This window comes from Akanthomyces muscarius, chromosome 3 (assembly GCF_028009165.1).
Source record: "Akanthomyces muscarius strain Ve6 chromosome 3, whole genome shotgun sequence".
In the NCBI taxonomy this organism is placed as follows: Eukaryota; Fungi; Ascomycota; class Sordariomycetes; order Hypocreales; family Cordycipitaceae; genus Akanthomyces; species Akanthomyces muscarius.
Window position 1 is genome coordinate 2,048,310 of NC_079243.1, and position 21,642 is coordinate 2,069,951.

Sequence of the window (21,642 nt, forward strand, 5' to 3'; positions counted from 1 at the left end):
GCTATATTAATCTATAATATACCTTAAATAACTATCTATAACTAATATAATAACTAAGTTATATAATATAACTTTATATCTAATTTAAAGAAACTTACTAATTTAAAAGAGAGAGTTATAATAAAATATATTCTTTAACTAGATTTATAAAGACTTCCCTTTTAGTATATAAATATAAAAGATATAGCGAATTAACTACTTACTAAGTATAGTAATAGACATATTAGAGTGTACTAGGTAAAAAACCTTATATAATAATAACTAAAACTTACTATATGTTTTTAATAAAGATATAATTATTAAAAGGCTAAATATAAAGATTTAACTATTATTTATAGTTAGTTTATACTTTTAGAGAATATAATTATAAAATATAGTATTATAAAGTCTAATATTTATAACTTTAATAAGACTAGGTTTCTAATAGGCTTTATTATAATAAGAATAGTTATTATAAGCTCTAATTAAATTAGAAAAGTAAAAATAGTATAGTCTAGTAATAAGGAATAGGTTACTATAATTTAAATAGTAAATTCCTAAGACTTAATAGTATTACTATATATTATAGTAAAGGGCTAAAAATACCTTATACTTTAGTATAAAAATAAACGCCTATCTTTAAATTAGTATATTAATATAAGCTTAAATAGTTAGATAATAAATAAAATTAGTATAGATTAGATTAAGTATTTTAATAAATATATAAAAGATTAAAAAGAAGGTAGTTATTACTTTTTAATTTTAGATAGCTATAAAAGTTATTACTTAACTACCTTTAAGCTTTTCTACTAAAAGAAGAATATTATTACCCTCTATATACTTATATATTTTTCCTATATACTCTAGCTTTTAGATATTAGCTATTTTAGTCTACTAAAAAAGACTTATAGGTAATAAATTAAAGATTTTATAAAAGCTAGTATTATATATAACACTAAAAAAGACTTCTTCTTTATATTTTTTAATACTTTTAATAAGTCTATTATAAAACAAAATATTTAAAGTAGTTTTTAAAGTGTTAAAATTACCCTTTTTAATCTTAAAAAGGTTATTTCTACCTTAGAACTTAAGTTTATAATATTAAGTCTTTTAAATTTATATCTAAAATTAGCTAAATCTTAGGTCTTTTAAACACTAAGTATAGTAAATAAAGTAGTTTTATAGTCTTTAATTTTAAAAAAATAAATTACTAATTACTTAAATAGCTTTTTAACTAAAAGTCTTAATATACTTAATAGTTTTAAAAAAGGTATAATAGTTATTATATATAAGGTTATATTTTTATATACTTAAGTATAAGGCTTTAAAGCTATAAAGAAGCTAATTAGTAAGTACTAGTAGGTTAAAAAAATAAAGCTATAAACTAAAAGATCTCTTTTTATATAAGATATAAGAGATTTAAAAGAGTAAATAGATATAGATAGTTAAGTAAAAGATAAAATATAAGCTTATAGTTATTATAAAGTAAAGGTTAAAATATATAGTTAGTAATATAGTATATATAACTAGACTAGTTATAATATATATACTTATATTATAGATATAGATATTAGTAAGGAAGAGGATTCTAATTAATTTTAGAAATTTTTTTATATTATAGTTAAGTTATTAATAGTTAAAAAGGGAAAAGTTAGAGAATATAGGCGACTTACTTATCTAAGTGACTTACTTATTAACTATATTATTAGTTCTTAATTATAATCTTATTAAGTTACTAATAGTTAATATATAGTTATAGCTTTCTATTTTTCTTTAATACCTATAAGATTAGGTATCTTATTAAGAACTCTAATAGTTATATATATCTCTTTTATAACATTTTATTTAAATACTCTTTAAGAGCTTTATCTTATATAAAGTTTTAAAGATATATTTTATTAAATATTAGTTTAGTATTAAATTAAAGCTTAATTTTATACTTTTAATATAAATACTCTAATAGTCTTATTTCTAACTCTCTATTAAATAACTTACTATACTTTAAGTATTCTTTAAGAATCTCTATTATATTAGCTTTAAGCTTTTTAGTAATTATATATATTTTTAAAAGCTTATTTTAATTTAATTAAAGTACTTCTTATAAGCTACTCTTATTATTATAATTATATCTTAATAAATCCTATTAGAGTTAGCTTATTTTCTAATTAACTTAAAGATTACTTACTTATAACTAAGGTATTTTTAATATAATATTATATTTTAAGATTACTATAATATTTAAAGTAATATAGTATTTTATATTTTATATATTAATTAAAAGTTATATTACTTTTATATTAATTACTTTTTAGCTAAATTTTACTATATATCCTTTTATAGTTATAAGTTAATAAAACTTATCTTTTATAATTTAAAGTAATTATAGTTTATTAATAAGATTTAGTAAAATAAAGTTTTTTTATATTTTACTATTAATTATTACTTAGATTTTTCTTTTTATAATCTTTATAGTAATTATAAAGTATATAGTATTACTAATATTTATAGTATATAAAGACCTATTAGATCTTTATTAAGGAATTAGTTAGAAGTTTAATAATAGTTATTTTTTTTTAAATTCTTTTTTTATTTATATTCCTTCCTATATAATTATTAGTAGTAGTCTTTTAACTATTTAGAGTTTAAATAGTATTTTAATTACTTACTAATTATATTAATTAAACTTAAGCTAAATAAGTTTCTTATTACTATATAGTTTCTTTTATCTTTATAGTATAAGGTTATAGCTTAAATAGTATATATATTTTTATTTTTAATATAATAAGTTATATTATTATTCTTCTTAAAAAGTAATATATTAGAGGTTCTTCTCTAAATTTTCTAGTATTAAAGGTCTATTTTTAAAAAGGGTCCTTAGCTTATATACTATAACTTAAAGAATTATCTATATTTAAGTTTCTTCTAAAGGTATCTCTAGTATTTATAATATAAGTAAGAGGCCTATAAAATTATAGTATATTCTCTATATAATATACTTATAATAAGGTTTTATTAAATATAGGTAGTACTTATTCTAATAGGTTAATATAGTAATTCTATAAGTATTATAAGGTCTATAATATCTATACTATAGATTATAATAGCTATAAGTTTAGGGTCCCTTTCTTCTATTAATAGTATACTAATAAGGCTATTAGGTCCTTAAGGGTATAAAATATATATAAAAGTATTAGTTAAGTTAAGCCTAGTTATATATACTAGTAGCTAAGTGCTATATTCTTAATCTTCTTCTTTAGGTACTAACTAGGTTCTAAAGTCCTAGTCCTTATCTAAACTAGTATTATCTATTAAGTAGTGTTTATCTACTTCTAGGTATTACTTAGTATTAGAGATATATTCTTTACTATTTACTATACTAAAGTTTTAAGTAAGTAGGTTTATTAAACCTTATATAGTTATTATATTTTTATCTACCTATCTTTTCTTAATATTATTTATATAGTTAGTTATTTATTTTAATAACTATCTTAATAACAGTATTAAGTAGTTTAAGTTATTCTTCTTAATAGATATTATCTTTAACTTCTTCTTTAAGGCCTTAATAGAAGATTTTAATTAGAGCTTCTTATCCCTAATTAAGTTTAGCTATAATCTATTTAAACTCTCTTATATAGTAAGTAGTAGATCTAGTTTACTAGAAATAAGTAAGCTATTAAGTAGCTTCCTTATACTTATTAGGGTTTTTAAAGACACTAAGGAGTTAGTTTTAAAGGTTTTATAGTCTAAAAAGATATAGATAATATCTATACTAGCTTTAACACTATACTTTAGTGTTACGAACTAGAATACACGCAAGGCGGACTGGGGAAGCGGCCTAAGGAGCGACTAGGCGGGCGCCTATAGGTCGCCTAATTAGGATACTAAGTTACATAACTAGATCACTATAGATTATAGTAAGCTAGTAGTAATCTAAAGTAGTATCTTTATTAGATAGATCACTTAGGATTACTAGTAATCTAAGTAATCTAAGGAATATAATAAAGAGATAGATAGGTACTTAAAGAGGAGGTATTCTAGTAGCTAGGTAGTCTAGATCTCTATTAATTAATCTAAATAATAGTTTCACTATTAAGAGTTCTACTCTTAACAAACACCTATAATACTACTTAATATACTACCTTATAGCTTTAAGCCTAACTTACTCTTTAAGAAACAGACCTACTATAACTTAGTAAATAAGCTATTATTATATTTTAATTAATCCTATTTAGTAAGTTACCCTTAAAACTTTAAGTAGTTAACCTTTATAATATCTACTATAAGCGGAAACACTACTAACCCTACCTAATATATAGCGTAAATAAGGTAGTAAATTAAAGCCCTTACTACCTAGATCTAGTCTATATAGGCGAATAACTTAGTAACCCTTACACTCCTTAAGTTCTCTAAGCCTAAACCGTTTAATAGTACTAGAAGAGATATACACATATTTCTAACTTAAACTAAGGCCTACCTTTAAGTTAATACTACTATCTTTAACCTTACCACTTAGATACTTTATATTAGGAACCTTCTTACTAGTAAGGTAATAGAATAATAGGAACTAACTCTTAGGGATTATCTTAATAATAAAACCCTTAAAGATAAAACTGTTTAAATCTTTACTTACTATATAAACTTTAAAGAAGCCCTAACTATTATATTTAGAGACCCTAATAAAATCTAAACTGCTATATATAAACTTAAGACCCTAAGATAGACTAGTTCTACTTAGTACTTTATATATAAGTTCTAATAAATTACTACTAAACTTAAATAGGATAATAAAAGTTAGATAGAACTCTTTTATAATAGACTCTAAGAAGATATAAAAGACGATCTATATAAAATAGATTAACTAGATTCTTTTAATATATTTATAGAAATAGTAATTAAAATTAATAACTAAAACTATACTAGACGCCTTAAGAAAGGAGGATAGGCGTAAAAAAACGCTAAAATATAAACCTAATAATACTAACTAAACACAGAATAGCAATAAGGCGGATCTACAGCTTATAGTGTTCACCTAGGCCTAATAGAACTAGACGCTATAAATAAAGAAAAGGGTAAAACTTATTATAACTATAGTAAGACTAGACACTTTACTAATAAGTGCCACGCCCTAAAGAAATAATAGAAGCCTGTGGGAGAAGGATGAAAGCTCTATATAGCTAACCGTAAAGACTTACCTATATAAAACCTTAGTATAGTAAATAGCGAAGAATATATCTCTAAGCCTAAACGCTACTACTATTTAGTAGATAATACTAACTTAGACGAAGACTAGGAATTTAGGACCTAACTAGTACCTAATAAGGACGATAAACTCGCACTTACCACTCTAGATATAAAGGAAATATTTAACTATATTCCTATAACACCTTTAGAGCTAATTAAATAATATATAATTAAAGGACACTCTTACTACTAAAATAGATAACTTAAACTAGTTCTTATCTAAGGAACTAATATCTTAAACCCTACTATACTTATAGCTATCCTAATAAATGCTAAGATAGGAGAATTACTAATCCTAAAAGTCAACCCTAAGACACCTAAGGTAAGTATAATATACTATAACTATATAACAATCTTATAGGCTTCTTACCTATTTAATAACTATAGACGTTACCTCTAGAAGAAAATTAAATATTAATAGTTCCCTAATAGTGATATATATAACAGACCTTTTACTAAAAAAGAACTTTAATACTAGATAATTAAGGAATAAAGAGAGTTATTAATCTCTCTTAAAATTAATACCTAAATATACTATATTAAGGATAAAAACGCCTATACTATCTATACTATAACCTTATACTATAAGGATAGAGGAAATAGTATAAGGATAAGAAGTATATTTAACCTATACTTAATTAATATAAAAGGTAGATAACCTAACTATTACTAAAACTCTAATAAAAGAAAACTAATTATCTTTAAGACATTCTAAAAGATAGACTAATAAGAGGAAGATACTAAATAAGAATTAGGAAATAATAGTTATTATTATAATTAAGACTAATTCCTTAATAGAGATCTAATAGGTCTCTATATACTATAAATATTAGTAGTACTATATACTTTATAATTACTATAAAAATTATAAAAAGAAAGATTTAGGTAATAATTAATAGTAGAGTATAAGGAAACTTTATCTTACTAAATCTTATTAATAAACTATAATTACTTTAGACTATAAAAGATAAGCCCTACTAACTTATAACTATAAAAGGATATATAGTAAAATTTAGCTAAGGAGTAGTTAATATAGAAGTAATATAACTTCTAATTAATATATAAAGTATAAAACACTATATTACCTTAGATATTATAATAATCTTAAAATATAATATTATACTAGGGATATCCTAGTTATAAATAAGTAATCTTTAAATTAACTAAAAAACAGGCTAACTCTAATAGGATCTACTAAGATATAATTATAATAATAAGAGTAGCTTATAAAAAGTACCTTAATTAAATTAAGACTAGCCTTTAAGAATATATATAATTACTAAAAAGCTTAAAGCTAGTATAATAAAGATTCTTAAGGAATACTTAGAGTATAGTAAGCTATTTAGTAGAGAGCTAGAAATAGGACTATTAGAGTATTTACACTAAGACTATAAGATTAAGCTCTAACTTAGTACTAAATTAATATTTAATAAGATATATCCCTAAAACCTTATATAAAATAAAGCTCTTAAAGAGTATCTAAATAAGATATTATAAAAGGGATATATATAACTATTAGAGTCCCTAATAGGATACCTAATCTTATAGGTACTAAAAAAAAAATAGAAAACTATAACTATATATTAACTATTAATAACTTAATAAGATTATAATTAAGAACTAATACCTATTACTACTTATTATAAAGATATAAAATAAGCTTAAATAAGCTAAATAGTTTATTACTTTTAACCTAAAAGGAGCTTATAATCTAATTTATATAACTAAAAGTTATAAGTAGAAAACCGCCTTTTAAACTATAAAAGGACACTTTAAGTATCTTATAATACTATTTAGCCTTACTAACACACTTATAATATTCTAAACTATAATTAATAATATTCTATAGAAATAGCTTAATAAATTTATTATTATCTACCTTAATAATATCCTTATATTCTCTAATAGCCTTAAGGAATATAAGAAATATATATATAAGGTACTATAGACACTATAAGATAATAAGCTCCTTATTAAAATAACTAAGAGTAAATTCTACTAATATAAAGTTAAATTCTTAAAATATAAAATTATACTAAGATAAATTAGGATTAGTCTATCTAAAATTAAAGATATTTAGAACTAGCCTATACTAACTAATATTAGAGAAGTAAGAGGATTCCTTAGATTTATAAACTTCTATTAACACTTTATTTATAAATTTAGAGAAATTATAATTCCTCTTACTAACCTTATAAAGAAAGATAATAAATTCTAATAGATAGATAGGGAAGCTAATACCTTCTAGAAACTAAAAGAGAAAATCCTAAATAAGCTAGTTCTACTTATAGCTAATCCTAAAAAACCTTTTAAAGTAGAAACTAACACTTCTAATTATATACTTAGTAGATAACTTAGATAATAAGATAATAAAGACTAACTTTACCTAATTACGTTCTTCTTAAAGAAACTTTATAGACTAGAATTAAACTATAATATATATAATAAAGAACTTATAGCTATTATTAAAGCCTTTAAGGAATAAAAGTATTATCTAAAAGGAGTAAACTATAAGGTTAAGGTCTATACTAACTATAAGAACCTAACCTCCTTTATAACTATAAAAGATCTAAATAAATAATAGATTAGATAGTATAAAACCCTAATAGATTATAATTTTAAGATTATATATTATAAAAGATCTAAAAATAGAAAAGTAGATACACTTAGCTAAAAAGAGGATCTAAAAACAGAATAGTAAGTAGATAATACACCTTTACTATACTAAACTAAGAATAGGAACTTTATACTAAACACCTAAGAAATTAATATAACTTAATAAGTATAACTAGATAATATCTAGCTATAAAGAATTAAGTTAAGAATCTAAGGAGACTATCTAACTAACACTTAAAGATTAACCTTATTTCTTATATAAAAAGAAAATAACTATTTTTATAATAATTAACTATATATCCTAACTATATTATAGAAATAGCTTATAGAAGAAATATATATACACCTATTATATAGATATTAAGGTATTATAAAAATAATTAGTTAATTAAGAAAATTATATAACTTCCCTAAAAGTAAGAAGATTATATAAGAAATTATTAGGAAATATAATATTTATAATAAAGTAAAGTTAATATAATATACACCTTATAATAAACTATAATTAATATTACTACCTAAAAGAGTATAATAAACTATTATTATAGACTTTATTATTAAACTACTAAAGTCTAAAGAACCTATAATAAGAGTACTCTATAATAGTATCCTAGTTATTATAAACAAACTTATAAAGTATACCTATTATATTCCCTATATAGAATCTAGTAATATTAAAGACCTAGTATATATACTCTTTAAAATAGTTATTACTTAATATAATTACTAATAAAACTTATATTAGATTATAATAAATTATTTATATTAAACTTCTAGAAATACCTTATAGAAATAATAAAGATTAAATAAAGCTTATCTATAATATTCTACCTATAGTTAGATAGTTAGACTAAAATTCTAAATTAAATACTAGAATAATACTTATAAAACTATATTAACTACTAGTAAGATAATTAGGTAGAATAACTACTACTTATATAATAGGCTTATAATAGCTCTAAAATTAATAATATAAAAATGTTACTATTTAAAGTAAATTATAGATTTAACCCTATTATTAAAATATATATAATATAAAATATAAATATACTAATAGCTATAATATATATAGTAATAATTATAAATATATAAAAACACTTATAATAAGAATAGATATTTTTATAAAACTATATAAAGTACTATATAGATAAAAAGAGATTACTAATACTAATCCTAAAAGAGGGATATAAAGTCTACTTTATATATAAAAATATTAAAATAAAATAACCTAGTAATAAACTTAACTAAAAGAAAATTAGACTATTCCTTATTAAATAAAAAATATTAAATACTAACTATAAACTATTATTACCTAATAGAATAAAGATCTATCCTATATTCTATATTTTACTACTTAAGAAAGTATTAGATAATATTATAGTCACTATAGATATTATTATAGAAAATAATAATATATATAAAATTAAATAAATACTTAAAGTATAAGGAAACTATAAGAAATATAAATATCTTATTAAATAGAAAGGATACCTAAACTCTAAGAACACCTAGAAACCTATTAAGAACCTTATAGGTTACTTAGACCTACTTTAATAGTTTAATAAATAATATTCCACTTATTAAGTTCCTTTTTAAGTATCTATAATAAATCTAAGAAAATAATATTCTAGTCTACTATATCTATATAGCTAAAAGACTATACCTTTATTATAGCCTCTAACTTAGCTTACTTAGACTTATTAAGTTTATCTAGTAACTAAAGACTATACTTAACTATAATAGAACTATAAGTTATAAGAGACTTATATTATTTTTATAGACGTTCTAACTTAACTAGCGCCTTAGAAGATTCTCGCTAAAGACGTTAAAGGAGAGTAGTGGCCTCCTTCTCTTTATAATATAAACGTTAAGATTCTAAAATAATCTAATTAAAAGAAGATATTAACACCCCTAAGCTATTATAAGAACGACCTTAATAGACGTATTCCTTATAATAAGAAACACCTTCTATTATTTTATAGGAAAGCTTCTTAGAATAATAAAAAGAATAAGGCATAATAATAACTCTAAATTCTTTAATAGTAGCGGCTAGTCTTAAACGCTATTTAGTTTTAGTAAAATAAGGCTTAGTAACACAGTTAGATATAGCGAAATATAATAGTATAAGAGGAAGAAAGGACCTATAAATATAAAAGATAAGATAAGCTAGCTATAGTGGCCTTAAGGATAAGACTAATAGGGGAGGAGTATTATATTATAAACTAGAATATATATAAGGCGGACTAGGGAAGCGGCCTAAGGAGCGACTAGGTGGGCGCCTATAGGTCGCCTAATTAGGATACTAAGTTATATAACTAGATTACTATAAATTATAGTAAGCTAGTAGTAATTTAAGGTAGTATCTTTATTAGATAGATCACTTAGGATTACTTATAATTTAAGTAATCTAAGGAATATAATAGAGAGATAGATAGGTACTTAAGGAGGAGGTATTCTAGTAGCTAGGTAGTCTAGATCTCTATTAATTAATCTAAGTAATAGTTTCACTATTAAGAGTTCTACTCTTAACGAACACCTATAATACTACTTAACATACTACCCTATAGCTTTAAGCCTGACTTACTCTCTAAGAAACAGACCTACTATAACTTAGTAAATAAGCTATTATTATATATACCTATCTAGCTTAATCTTTTTTTAAGATAGCCTTTAAGTTCTTTACTATTTATTTACTTAGCTAGCTACTTTATAGGGTATCTTTAAGATAGGTATTCTTAATAATAATTAGTTAAAGATTTAGGTTAAAGCCTTATTTAATTACTTAGGTATAGATTTAATTAACCTAACAGCTAGATATTCTAGCTAGGCTGGCAACCTTAGTAGAGGTTTTACCACTATAGGGTGCCTTAAGAGTAACTATAAGAGCTTATATCATAATGTCTATCTAGCAGACCATTTTAGCTACTTAGTAAGGGGTTATAAGAAGGAAAGAGGGGTAGGTTACCTAGTAAATTAGGTGGGCAGGGCCCCTTATAACCTAGGCAGGCCCAGACCCCTATCAGATAAGACTTTTGAAAGCGACATCTGTAGTCATAGTCATGCTGGAAGCCCCATATCATGATCTGTTACGTGGGCGTACGATGCGGAGCCATTAGCTCCGTAGAAGTTCGCTTACCACTGCTGAGGGTGCATATTGGTACCACTAGGACCAACTGCATTACAATGTGGAATGCTGGTGAGATGGGTCGCCAGGTATTGTAGCAGAAATTCGCATACCATCACAGAATAGTTAAACAGACTTTTTCATATTGCTCACCTTCTGAAGGATATATGATCGGTCACAACGATACCAGTACTCTTGCTAAGTGGAGCGCACCTAATCAACAGAGGCAGCGGACTCTCAGGCAGCAGCCTACACGTAGCGCATTCTAAGTTATTTTATCAGTGCACTGGGTGGGATCTCCCCATTATGGTTGAAGATGTAAACTCTAAAATTTAATTAAAACCGAGGGTTCAGGTTTACCCGCCCCGATTTTTCGGCAGCGGACTTGCTAAATTGCCCCGTATACGTATTGACAGCTCCGAGCCGAGCGCAAATTGGTCCGGTCCGCCGTACGGAGATCGTTCAAACCTTACGTCTTTTCGCATTCGGGAAGATTACGTGCGTCCGGCCTCGTGATTGAAATGTGTTGCGTACATCCATTCTCAGGACAAGCTTCAACGCATATAAATATTGCGCCGTTGGCCACCACAAACATGCGTGTAGAGAAGAATATCCATCCGCTGTCCCATCCAAGATCAAATCCCCCCCCCCCCCCCCGCCCAATATGTTTTTTAGCTCTAAATCTTTCGATCCAGAAAAGGATATCCCTTCTCTTAAGGGGAAAGTTATTCTTATTACTGGAGGAACAGCTGGAATTGGCAAGCAGGCCGTCCTGGAGTTCGCCCGTCATTCTCCCAAACAGATTTGGTTGGCAGCACGAAATGTTGAAAAGACTCAGGCTACCATCGATGAGATACGGTCCAAGATAGCGGAGGCGCCTATTATACCTCTTCATCTTGACTTAGCATCATTCGAATCTATCGAGAACGCAGCCAAAAAGTTCATCGCTGAGTCAGACCGCCTGGACATTCTCATGCTCAATGGTGGTGTTGCTGGTCTGGTGCCCGGCCTTACGGAGGATGGATACGAAATTCAGTTTGGAACAAATCATATGGGACATGCCCTTCTTACCAAACTCCTTGTACCAAAACTGGAACAGACGCAAAGGAGTAATGCCAAGTCGGATGTGCGGGTCGTCGTCGTGGCATCGGCCGGTCATCGACGAGCACCCAGAGGTGGCATCCTCTTCGATCGACTTAAAAAAGCCGATGATGAAAACATTATTGGTGCTTATGGTCGGTACTGCCAAAGCAAACTAGCGAACATACTATTTACTCGACACTTCGCTACGCTATATCCGCAGTACACTATTGCCGCTATCCACCCTGGCACAATCAAGACAGACATTTTCTCGAACGCAACAGCTGCTAATCTGGCACAGAGAGCGTTGATATATGTGGCGGGATTCTTTTTAAGCTCTGTTGAGTATGGAGTCAAGAACCAGCTCTGGGCATCAGTGTCCCCAGACGTTCAGAGCGGGGAGTACTATGAGCCCATTGGATATGGAGGTACAGCCAGTCAACTGGGTAAGGATGATGCCCTGGCCGAGAAATTGTGGAATTGGACCGAAAAAGAGCTTTCATGTAGGGCAAAGATTTAGAGCCAGCCACTTCCCGGCAATTTATTTTCAGTCATCAACAAGAAGCTGCGGACCTTTGCGCTAAATTCACTCCCTAAGAATCACTCATTTTACCGCATCTGCATAGACGTGAAGTCGGGGATCAGAAAGATCGCAGCAGCCACCGCATCGAAGCGAAGAGGATAACGCAGGATGTACATGGCGGTACAAATCATAGAAAATACGAGGGTGACGTACACAAAGGATAAGGTTAGCCTCGCTGAGCCTTTGCACGCTGTATGTGACGGCTAGCTTTGCAAGGTAAAATGCGAATGTTAGGCTACCAGTTTGGCGGAGCTAGTTATAGGTGTTACGAACCAGAAAACACGTAAGGCAGACGGGGAAGTGGCCTAAAGATGCCTACAGGTCGCCTGATTAGGATACTAGATTATATGACTAGATTACTATAGATTATAGTGAGCTAGTAGTAATCTAAGGCAGTACCTGTAATAGTAAATCTAGCCGTGCACACGATGGTGTCGGCCAATATAGCGCCAGTGTTTGTTTCGGTTGGTGCATTTTAGCGGCCTACTGTCGACAGTTAGTCTTCAGTGCGCCCCCCACACCACAGGCCCAACAAAACATCTCCCTTTTCGGCAGATGGGCAACTCCTCCAAGAGGGTGGAATGCGGGGTTGACCAGCTTGAACGATCTTGCGCCAATCAACTGCCCTTGCTACTACACCTTGACGATGGCAAAAAGCAAACATTAGCACCGGAAACAGAATTTTGTCACCTTGCGAGCAATTTCACTAGTTCAGCGCGCAAATAAATTGCTGTTTCATGATGTCATCGACCCATCGAATTATTATTGTCCTTAAATTACCACGTCTCACGACTTTTGCAACCAAGTTTGGCGTTTTGCTCCTGTAAGCCTGTAGACTACCTACCATTTCTACTTTTATCCTCGTTCGGATTACCTCAGCGTTAGCTCAACCACGACATCAACTGATTTCCGAGCGTTACAAAGGTCATGACCGAGAGACTTTATATGAGCCCCTTAGAGCCGTGTATGCAACAATCTCAATGAACGAAAAGAAACGACAATACAGGAGTCCTTACCCCAAATTTCTACGGCGTGACTCTCAGCTCACCCCCGTCGTCTTGCCTCCTATTTACATAGTAAGTCAGAACTGAGAACTTCAGCTCAACGAAGCAAAGGGCTCAAATGCAGGGTACTCTTTAGGCAGTTCCCGAAATTCATCTGTGTATCGAAAGTTGGCAGAATGACCCACTAAATCTGAACATCCTCCACAACCAAATTAGCGAATGGTCGATTCATCCAACAATAACGCGGAACGGGCGCTTCAGCCAACATCACTTTACGGCTTCTGCACGAAAACGTTCGTTCTTCGCGTGATATTAGTATGAAACTATTTGCGAGTTAAGTTAGAACCTGGCACTTTACATACACTAAACAGTAAGCTTCTAACTTCAGATTTCGAACTATGGCGCGCACTTCTAGCACACACAAATTCTTCAGCACGACGGTGCTCCCGCCTCACGACCTCTAGAAGCAGAAATTAAGCAAACTCCTCTAAGCTCACGATTAAGAACGCGAGATTAGGTATGCTAATTCTCCGTTGCGTTGCATTACTGCCCCATCTGCCCACAGGTACCTAGTACTAGTTGGAAACAATGTTAATAAATCCGGAATCTCGCATGTGCCGACTTATATTTCCATCCACACAAATGCGTAATGAGTTACCTAGTCGATCACCTGCCTTAGTAAGAGAATCGTCCTAGCGCCTAAAGATATGCTTATGATTGTCCCTAATTTCTGGCAGTTTATTATATATTCTAGTGGTGAACTAAAGATTTTCGATCCATCCTCCAGGTTGAAGAGAATGATGGGCCGCTTTGGAAAGGTGCGGTTGGTCCCTAATGCTCGCATATAGTCTGTATATATACACAAAATAGAAGGTCTTAGCTGCGAATATATATTACAGCTAAACACCTTCTATTCAAAAAGAGCAATTAGTTGGCACCTATAATGGCGAAATGGGACTGATATTAGTACCGATAATCTCTGTGGCTCGGCAAAGATCTGCCATTTTAATTGCCTATATGCTAGTGTCTACACTAACATCAGGAATCTTAGATAGGGACGTCATAAGGATAGGTGCCTTAAATAAACGACAGAAAAGACCACTGCTCCGTCTCTATACACCGCGCCGACACCATCGGCGTCCGCAGAAGCAGACGACCAACGGCAGCCCGCAGACAAATTGCAACCACTGCAAGAAAATACTTCCGACCACAGCCATAGCCTGCCACCGCAGCAGTGTTCAACACCGTAGACTGCAAACCCCTACCGCACCTATGGCAAGCCACGGCGTAGCCTCCGACACCGCGAGCCGCGCAGCTGCGGCATGGTTTGGCGCATCCTCCTCTCTGCGTTTTTGCTAGCCACTATTATCTACGCCGCTAAAAGAAGACTTCTTCCCCGCGTTTTTAACTCTTTCAATGAGTCTATCACGAAAGAAAATATCTAATGTGGTTTTCGAGGTGCTAGAATTACCCCTTTCGATCCCAAAAAGGTCATTTCTGTCTTAGAACTTAAGTTTATAACGCTAAGTTGTCTAAACTCACAACTAGGATCAGATAGATCTTAGGTCTCTTAGACGCTAAGTATAGTAAATAAAATAGTTTTATAGTCTTTAATTCTAAAAGAAAGAAAAAAATCACTAATTACCTAAATAGCTCTCTAACTAAAAGGCATAATACACTTAATAGTTTTAAGAAAGGTATAATAGCTATTATATATAAGGTCACGTTTTTATATACTTAGGTGTAAGGACTTAAAGCTATAAATAAGCTAATTAGTAAGTACTAGTAGGTTAAAAAGATAAAGCTATAAACTAAAAGATCTCTTTTTATATAAGATATAAGAGATTTAAAATAGTAGATAGATATAGATAGTTAAGTAAAGGGCGAAATATAGGCTTATAGTTATTATAAAGTAAGGGTTAAAATATATAATTAGTAATATAGTATATATAGTTAGACTAGATATAATGTATATACTTATATTATAGATTTAAAAGCTAGTAAGGAAGAGGAATTAATTAGTTTTAGATATTATTTAATATTATAGTTAAATTATTAATAATTAAAGGTTGAAGGGTTGGTGTAGGTGCGCTACTCGCTTATTAACTATGTTATATTGTTATTATTATTCGAAAACAAAATTCATAAAATAATTAGTTATTACTTTATATCGTATTTTTACTAAGTATTTAAAACAATCTCCCCTATAACTAAACTATACTTCTAATATATATAATAATCTTACCTACTAAGGATCCCTTTTTAAGTTAGCTAAATATAGCTAGTATATTATTAAACTTATACGTAGAGTTAACTATAAACTTAAGGCTCCCCTTACTATACCACTAAGTAAGTTAGTTAATATTGTTATAATTGTTCTTTATTAGATAGCTAATAAATTTATTTTTCCCACCACTTAGGAAAGACGGCCTAATTATAGCGCTAGCCATGTTAGCGATATGACTAATTAAGGCGGCACTGATAATAGATATAAAAGGCGCTGTGGGGAGTAGAAACGAGAACGATATGGGGTACAGGTCGCTAACAGCTCTAACATTATCTATAAAGACGCTATAGATTAGGCCGGTCTTTTATAGCGTTTCGAGGATAGTAGTCGTCTTATAGTTAATAATCTTATCGGCGCTGAGCTCCTTATATAAGGCAATCTTGCCTGTAGAGTAAGTCGTTATCACATGGCAGCTAAGGAGCTTGGCGATCTGGATTCCGAATATGCTGGTGCCGTCTAAGCTGCTATTAATGAAGACCTTATCGCCGGCCTTAACGTAGGGCTTGATGGTTTAATACGCCGTTAATATGGCGGTGCTAAGGCTGGCGGCGTGGTTGAGGTTTGCGTTACGGTTAATCTTAGTGTAGCTATCGCGTTCTAGAACTACCTGCTCAGATAAGGCGCCAGTGGCCTTAAATGGATCAAGACGACCTAGAATGTGGTCACCGACGAGAACATTAGTCACTATAGGGCCGACAGCGAGCACTTCGCCGCTTAGGTCCATACCGGGGGTCTTTAGAAATCGAAGAACAGCCTTAATAATAAACCCTATCTCTATGAACTTATAGTCGGCGGGGCTTAACGCAGCGCTGCTAACCTGGACTAGAATATCGTGGCCTTCGAGATCCTTACTTGTCGGCCGCGTGGCAGCACTGTTTAGCTTTAGCTTCTCTTCTATACTCCCCGGAGAAGCAAGCTGCCATGCTTTCATTATCTCTACTTATTCTCTATTTCTCGAATAACTAGATAATTATAAGAGTAAATTAGTTATATTTATAAGTGGAGCTTACTAAGCTATTAAATTATTTATATATAGAGATAAAGTATTTAATATAATTATTTAAATTTATAATAACTAATTTAATAGTTAGTAGATTTAATTATTTTTTAAATTCTTTTAAGAATTAATATTTCTTTTAGTTTACTAGCTAAGAGACTAAGTTAAAGTTTATAGTATATTTATAGTATCTAATTAACTATAAAACTTCTAAAATAAATATAATTAGCCTTTCTAATAAGTTAAATAAAAAAGACTAAAAGTTAGCTTTAAATTTTAAATTTCTTTAATAACTTATTAAAACTTTTAATTATATTTTATTTTTAATTATATATAAGTTAAAAGTTATTAATAAAACCTTATTATAATAAATTTAAAGATTTAACTATTTTAAATTAGAGAATATAATTTTTAAAAAGAATTATAAAAAGAATTAAACTTAATTATTATTAACTATTATATAATATAGTTAATAAATAAGTCGCCTAAATAAGTAAGTTACTAACTTTACTTAATTTTTAGTACCTTTTACTTTAATACTTTTATTATTTAATAATAATTTATAAAAATCTTTTTAAAAAAGGTAGGTATTATTTTTACCTTTTAAGCTTTTAAAAAAGACTTAAAACTAAGTTATAAAGAAACTATATTAATCTATAATATACTTTAAATAACTATTTATAACTAATATAATAATTAAGTTATATAATATAACTTTATATTTAATTTAAAAAAAACTTACTAATTTAAAAGAGAAAGTTATAATAAAATATATTTTTTAGTTATATTTATAAAGACTTTCTTTTTAGTATATAAATATAATAAATATAGTAAATTAATTACTTATTAAGTATAATAATAAATATATTAGAGTGTATTAAATTAAAAACCTTATATAATAATAATTAAAATTTATTATATATTTTTAATAAAGATATAATTATTAAAAGACTAAATATAAAAATCTAACTATTATTTATAATTAGTTTATACTTTTAAAGAATATAATTATAAAATATAGTATTATAAAGTCTAATATTTATAACTTTAATAAAACTAGGTTTTTAATAGGCTTTATTATAATAAGAATAGTTATTATAAGCTTTAATTAGGTTAAAAAAGTAAAAGTAATATAGTTTAATAATAAAAAGTAAATTATTATAATTTAAATAGTAAATTTTTAAAGCTTAATAGTATTATTATATATAATAATAAAAGACTAAAAATACCTTATATTTTAATATAAAGATAAATACTTACTTTTAAATTAATATATTAATATAAGTTTAAATATTTTAATAATAAATAAAATTAGTATAAATTAGATTAAGTATTTTAATAAATATATAAAAGATTAAAAAAAGAGTAATTATTACCTTTTAATTCTAAATAGCTATAAAAGTTACTACTTAATTACCTTTAAGCTTTTCTATTAAAAGAAGAATATTATTACTTTTTATATACTTATATATTTTTCTTATATATTTTAGCTTTTAAATATTAACTATTTTAGTTTATTAAAAAAAGCTTATAAATAATAAATTAAAGATCTTATAAAAGCTAATATTATATATATTATTAAAAAAGACTTCTTTTTTCTATTTTTTAATACTTTTAATAAGTCTATTATAAAAGAAAATATTTAAAGTAGTTTTTAAAGTACTAAAATTACCCTTTTTAATCTTAAAAAGGTTATTTTTATCTTAAAACTTAAGTTTATAATACTAAGTCTTTTAAACTTATATTTAATATTAGCTAAATTTTAGGTCTTTTAGATATTAAATATAGTAAATAAAGTAATTTTATAGTCTTTAATTTTAAAAAAATAAATTACTAATTATTTAAATAGCTTTTTAACTAAAAGTCTTAATATACTTAATAGTTTTAAAAAAGATATAATAGCTATTATATATAAGATTATATTTTTATATACTTTAAATATAAGGCCTTAAAGTTATAAATAAGCTAATTAGTAAGTACTAGTAGGTTAAAAAGATAAAGCTATAAACTAAAAGATCTCTTTTTATATAAGATATAAGAGATTTAAAATAGTAGATAGATATAGATAGTTAAGTAAAAAATAAAATATAAGCTTATAGTTATTATAAAGTAAAGGTTAAAATATATAATTAATAATATAGTATATATAGTTAGACTAGTTATAATATATATACTTATATTATAAATATAAATATTAGTAAAAAAAAGAAGTTTAATTAATTTTAGATATCTTTTTATATTATAGTTAAGTTATTAATAGTTAAAAGATAAAAAGTTAAAAAATATAAGTAACTTACTTATTTAAATAACTTACTTATTAACTATATTAAATAGAACTTATTTTATTTATAATTAATACTATTTTTCTATAAGGAGTTTAATATCTTATTATATTTTAGTAAAAAGATTAGCTATTTTAACCTTATCTTTATAGAGTTATTTTACTTTTAGAGAATAAGTAGGGTAGAATACGTTATTTACTTATCTGCGCCGCTCGCTTATCTACGCTACTCGTTTATCTACGCTACTTACTTATTAACTATATTAATAATAATATTATAATATTATTTTATAGCTTTATTTTCTAATATATTAAAGTTAAAAGGGTATATTATATAGTTAGGACTATCTATAATAGCATTTAGGCCCTTATCTTATAAAAGCTATTTTTTATTATATATTTATCTATAATTTATAAAAGCTAATAATAGCCACTCACTTCTCAGCCCTACTTATATCTTAGTGCTATTAATCCACCCACTTTAATACTAAACCTATATTACTAAAACTATATTTTCTTATATAATAATAATTATTATAGTATTAAATTTTATTTATTTTATAATACCTTATAAATATACTAAATAGGCCCTTTAAAACACTATTTAAGATATAATTAGTAGTATAAAACTCTATATAGCTATAATATAGTAGGAGGTATTATAGTTAATAATATAGGATTAGTTAAGAGGTAGAATATTATATAAAAAGGCGTTTAAAGGTATATAAAAGCTTTTATTAATATAAGAAGTAGATTTAAGAGGCTAGATATTAATTTAGGACTCTTTAAGTAACTTACCTACCTATAAGTAGATCTAGTAGATAGTAGGTAAGTTAGTTAGAGTTAATAGCGATATAGAACCTATTAGTAAGAACTAGATATAAGGCTTTATTAAAAGAAACTTAAAAATTAAGACCTTAAGAGGTAAAAAACTTAATTTTAAAAGGGCTAATAGTGCCTTAACTTATATTATATAGAGTTTCTTTAAGCTACTAATAATTAATACTATTAATAAGATACTTTTAAGTAACTAATATAATATAAATAAAATAAGGCTTATAATAGGTCTTTAAAAGAATAGCCTAATATTAAGGTTATCTTAGAAAAGAATTACCTTAAAGAAGTAGTTTAGAATATACTATTAGAGTATAATTTTTAAGTATATCTTAGTATTAAGTAAGAGCCTTACTCTACTAGTACTATTTAATAGTAAAAGTGTTTAAAAGTAGTAGTTTCTTAAAGAATTAGGCCCTTTTAGAGGCTAGAAGTTTAAGGTAATAGCTTAGGGCTAGACTAATAATAAGATCACTCTCTATTAGCTATAAGCTATCTTTATTTTAAAAATAAGACTGCCTTTAAGCTAACACTACCTCTTTATTATTAATAGCTATAAAAGCTATTATATAATATAATTTCTATATAAATATTATTATTATAATATATACTTTCTATTCTTACTAGCTTATAGCTTTTATATTTTTTAACTTTTTAATATAATAGTATTTAGCTTAATTAAAGTCTACTATTATAAAGAGATTAGTAACTAACCTAATAATAATAATTCCTTACCTATTAGAAAAAGGATTTTTCTTAAAAGTTATACTATTATTAAAATAGCTAGTCTATTAAATTAAAATATTTATACTAGTTAGTAAAAGTCTAACTTATAGCTAGTTAATATAATAAAGCTACTTATAAGTAAGTTACTTATTAATTTACTCCTAATAACACTAAAAACGCCTCTTTTAGAACTAAAATTAATACTTATAGAAGCCCTACTAAAGGTTAAAACACCTACTAATATATATAAACTCTAACACCTTCTTTTTAATACTATATATCCTTTAACTAGCTAGTATACCTTATAGCTAATATAATATAAGATTATAAAGTAATTTAATACCTAATAAGTATAGTTACTCTTCTTAAAACGTAATAATATAAAGCTTTATATAGTAAAGAAGCTATTATTATAAAAATAATAGAAGAAAGTTAATTCTAACCTAAATTCCGCCTTTATTAAAATAATAGACGTTAAAAATATATACTACTAACTTAAAAGGCAACTAATAGGGGTTATACATAATATTCTAATTATTAAAGCTATAGAGTAATTACTTAGTTAATTCTATATATAATAGTGTATTTATTATATTATTATAATTTTATTTAGATTTGTTATATAGTATCTAAGAAGTGGTGTTAAAGACGCGTGTCGCGCCGAGATGTGGGTAGGGCCGAGAAGTGGGTGGCCGACGTTACCCCCTTAGGGTGTCTCTAGGCGTCTCAGCGCCCACACAGCTAGCTTAATTCAATCAACTGCTTCCCTCTATAACCAATAACTGCCCTGCGTGACAGATAGGCTGTGCACCACAAGGAGCGCCTACAGCCTTACCGTGCGTCACTTCACCCACAATGCTTCTCCGCCATGCCCTGCCTCAGCCTCGTTT

The 21,642-nt window shown here is 27.2% G+C and overlaps 2 protein-coding genes across 2 annotated transcripts; both read left to right on the top strand.

Moving 5' to 3' along the window:
- Positions 1–11,624: 11,624 nt before the first annotated feature.
- On the top strand, positions 11,625–12,560 carry LMH87_002016 (uncharacterized protein; the record flags this gene model as incomplete). Its single annotated transcript, XM_056193402.1, has 1 exon — positions 11,625–12,560. The coding sequence occupies one exon, from the start codon at positions 11,625–11,627 to the stop codon at positions 12,558–12,560; it is 936 nt and encodes a 311-aa protein (XP_056050444.1).
- A 1,043-nt stretch (positions 12,561–13,603) lies between these two features.
- On the top strand, positions 13,604–14,104 carry LMH87_002017 (uncharacterized protein; the record flags this gene model as incomplete). Its single annotated transcript, XM_056193403.1, has 4 exons — positions 13,604–13,699; positions 13,764–13,794; positions 13,889–13,942; positions 14,016–14,104. The coding sequence occupies 4 exons, from the start codon at positions 13,604–13,606 to the stop codon at positions 14,102–14,104; spliced, it is 270 nt and encodes an 89-aa protein (XP_056050445.1).
- Positions 14,105–21,642: the final 7,538 nt, after the last annotated feature.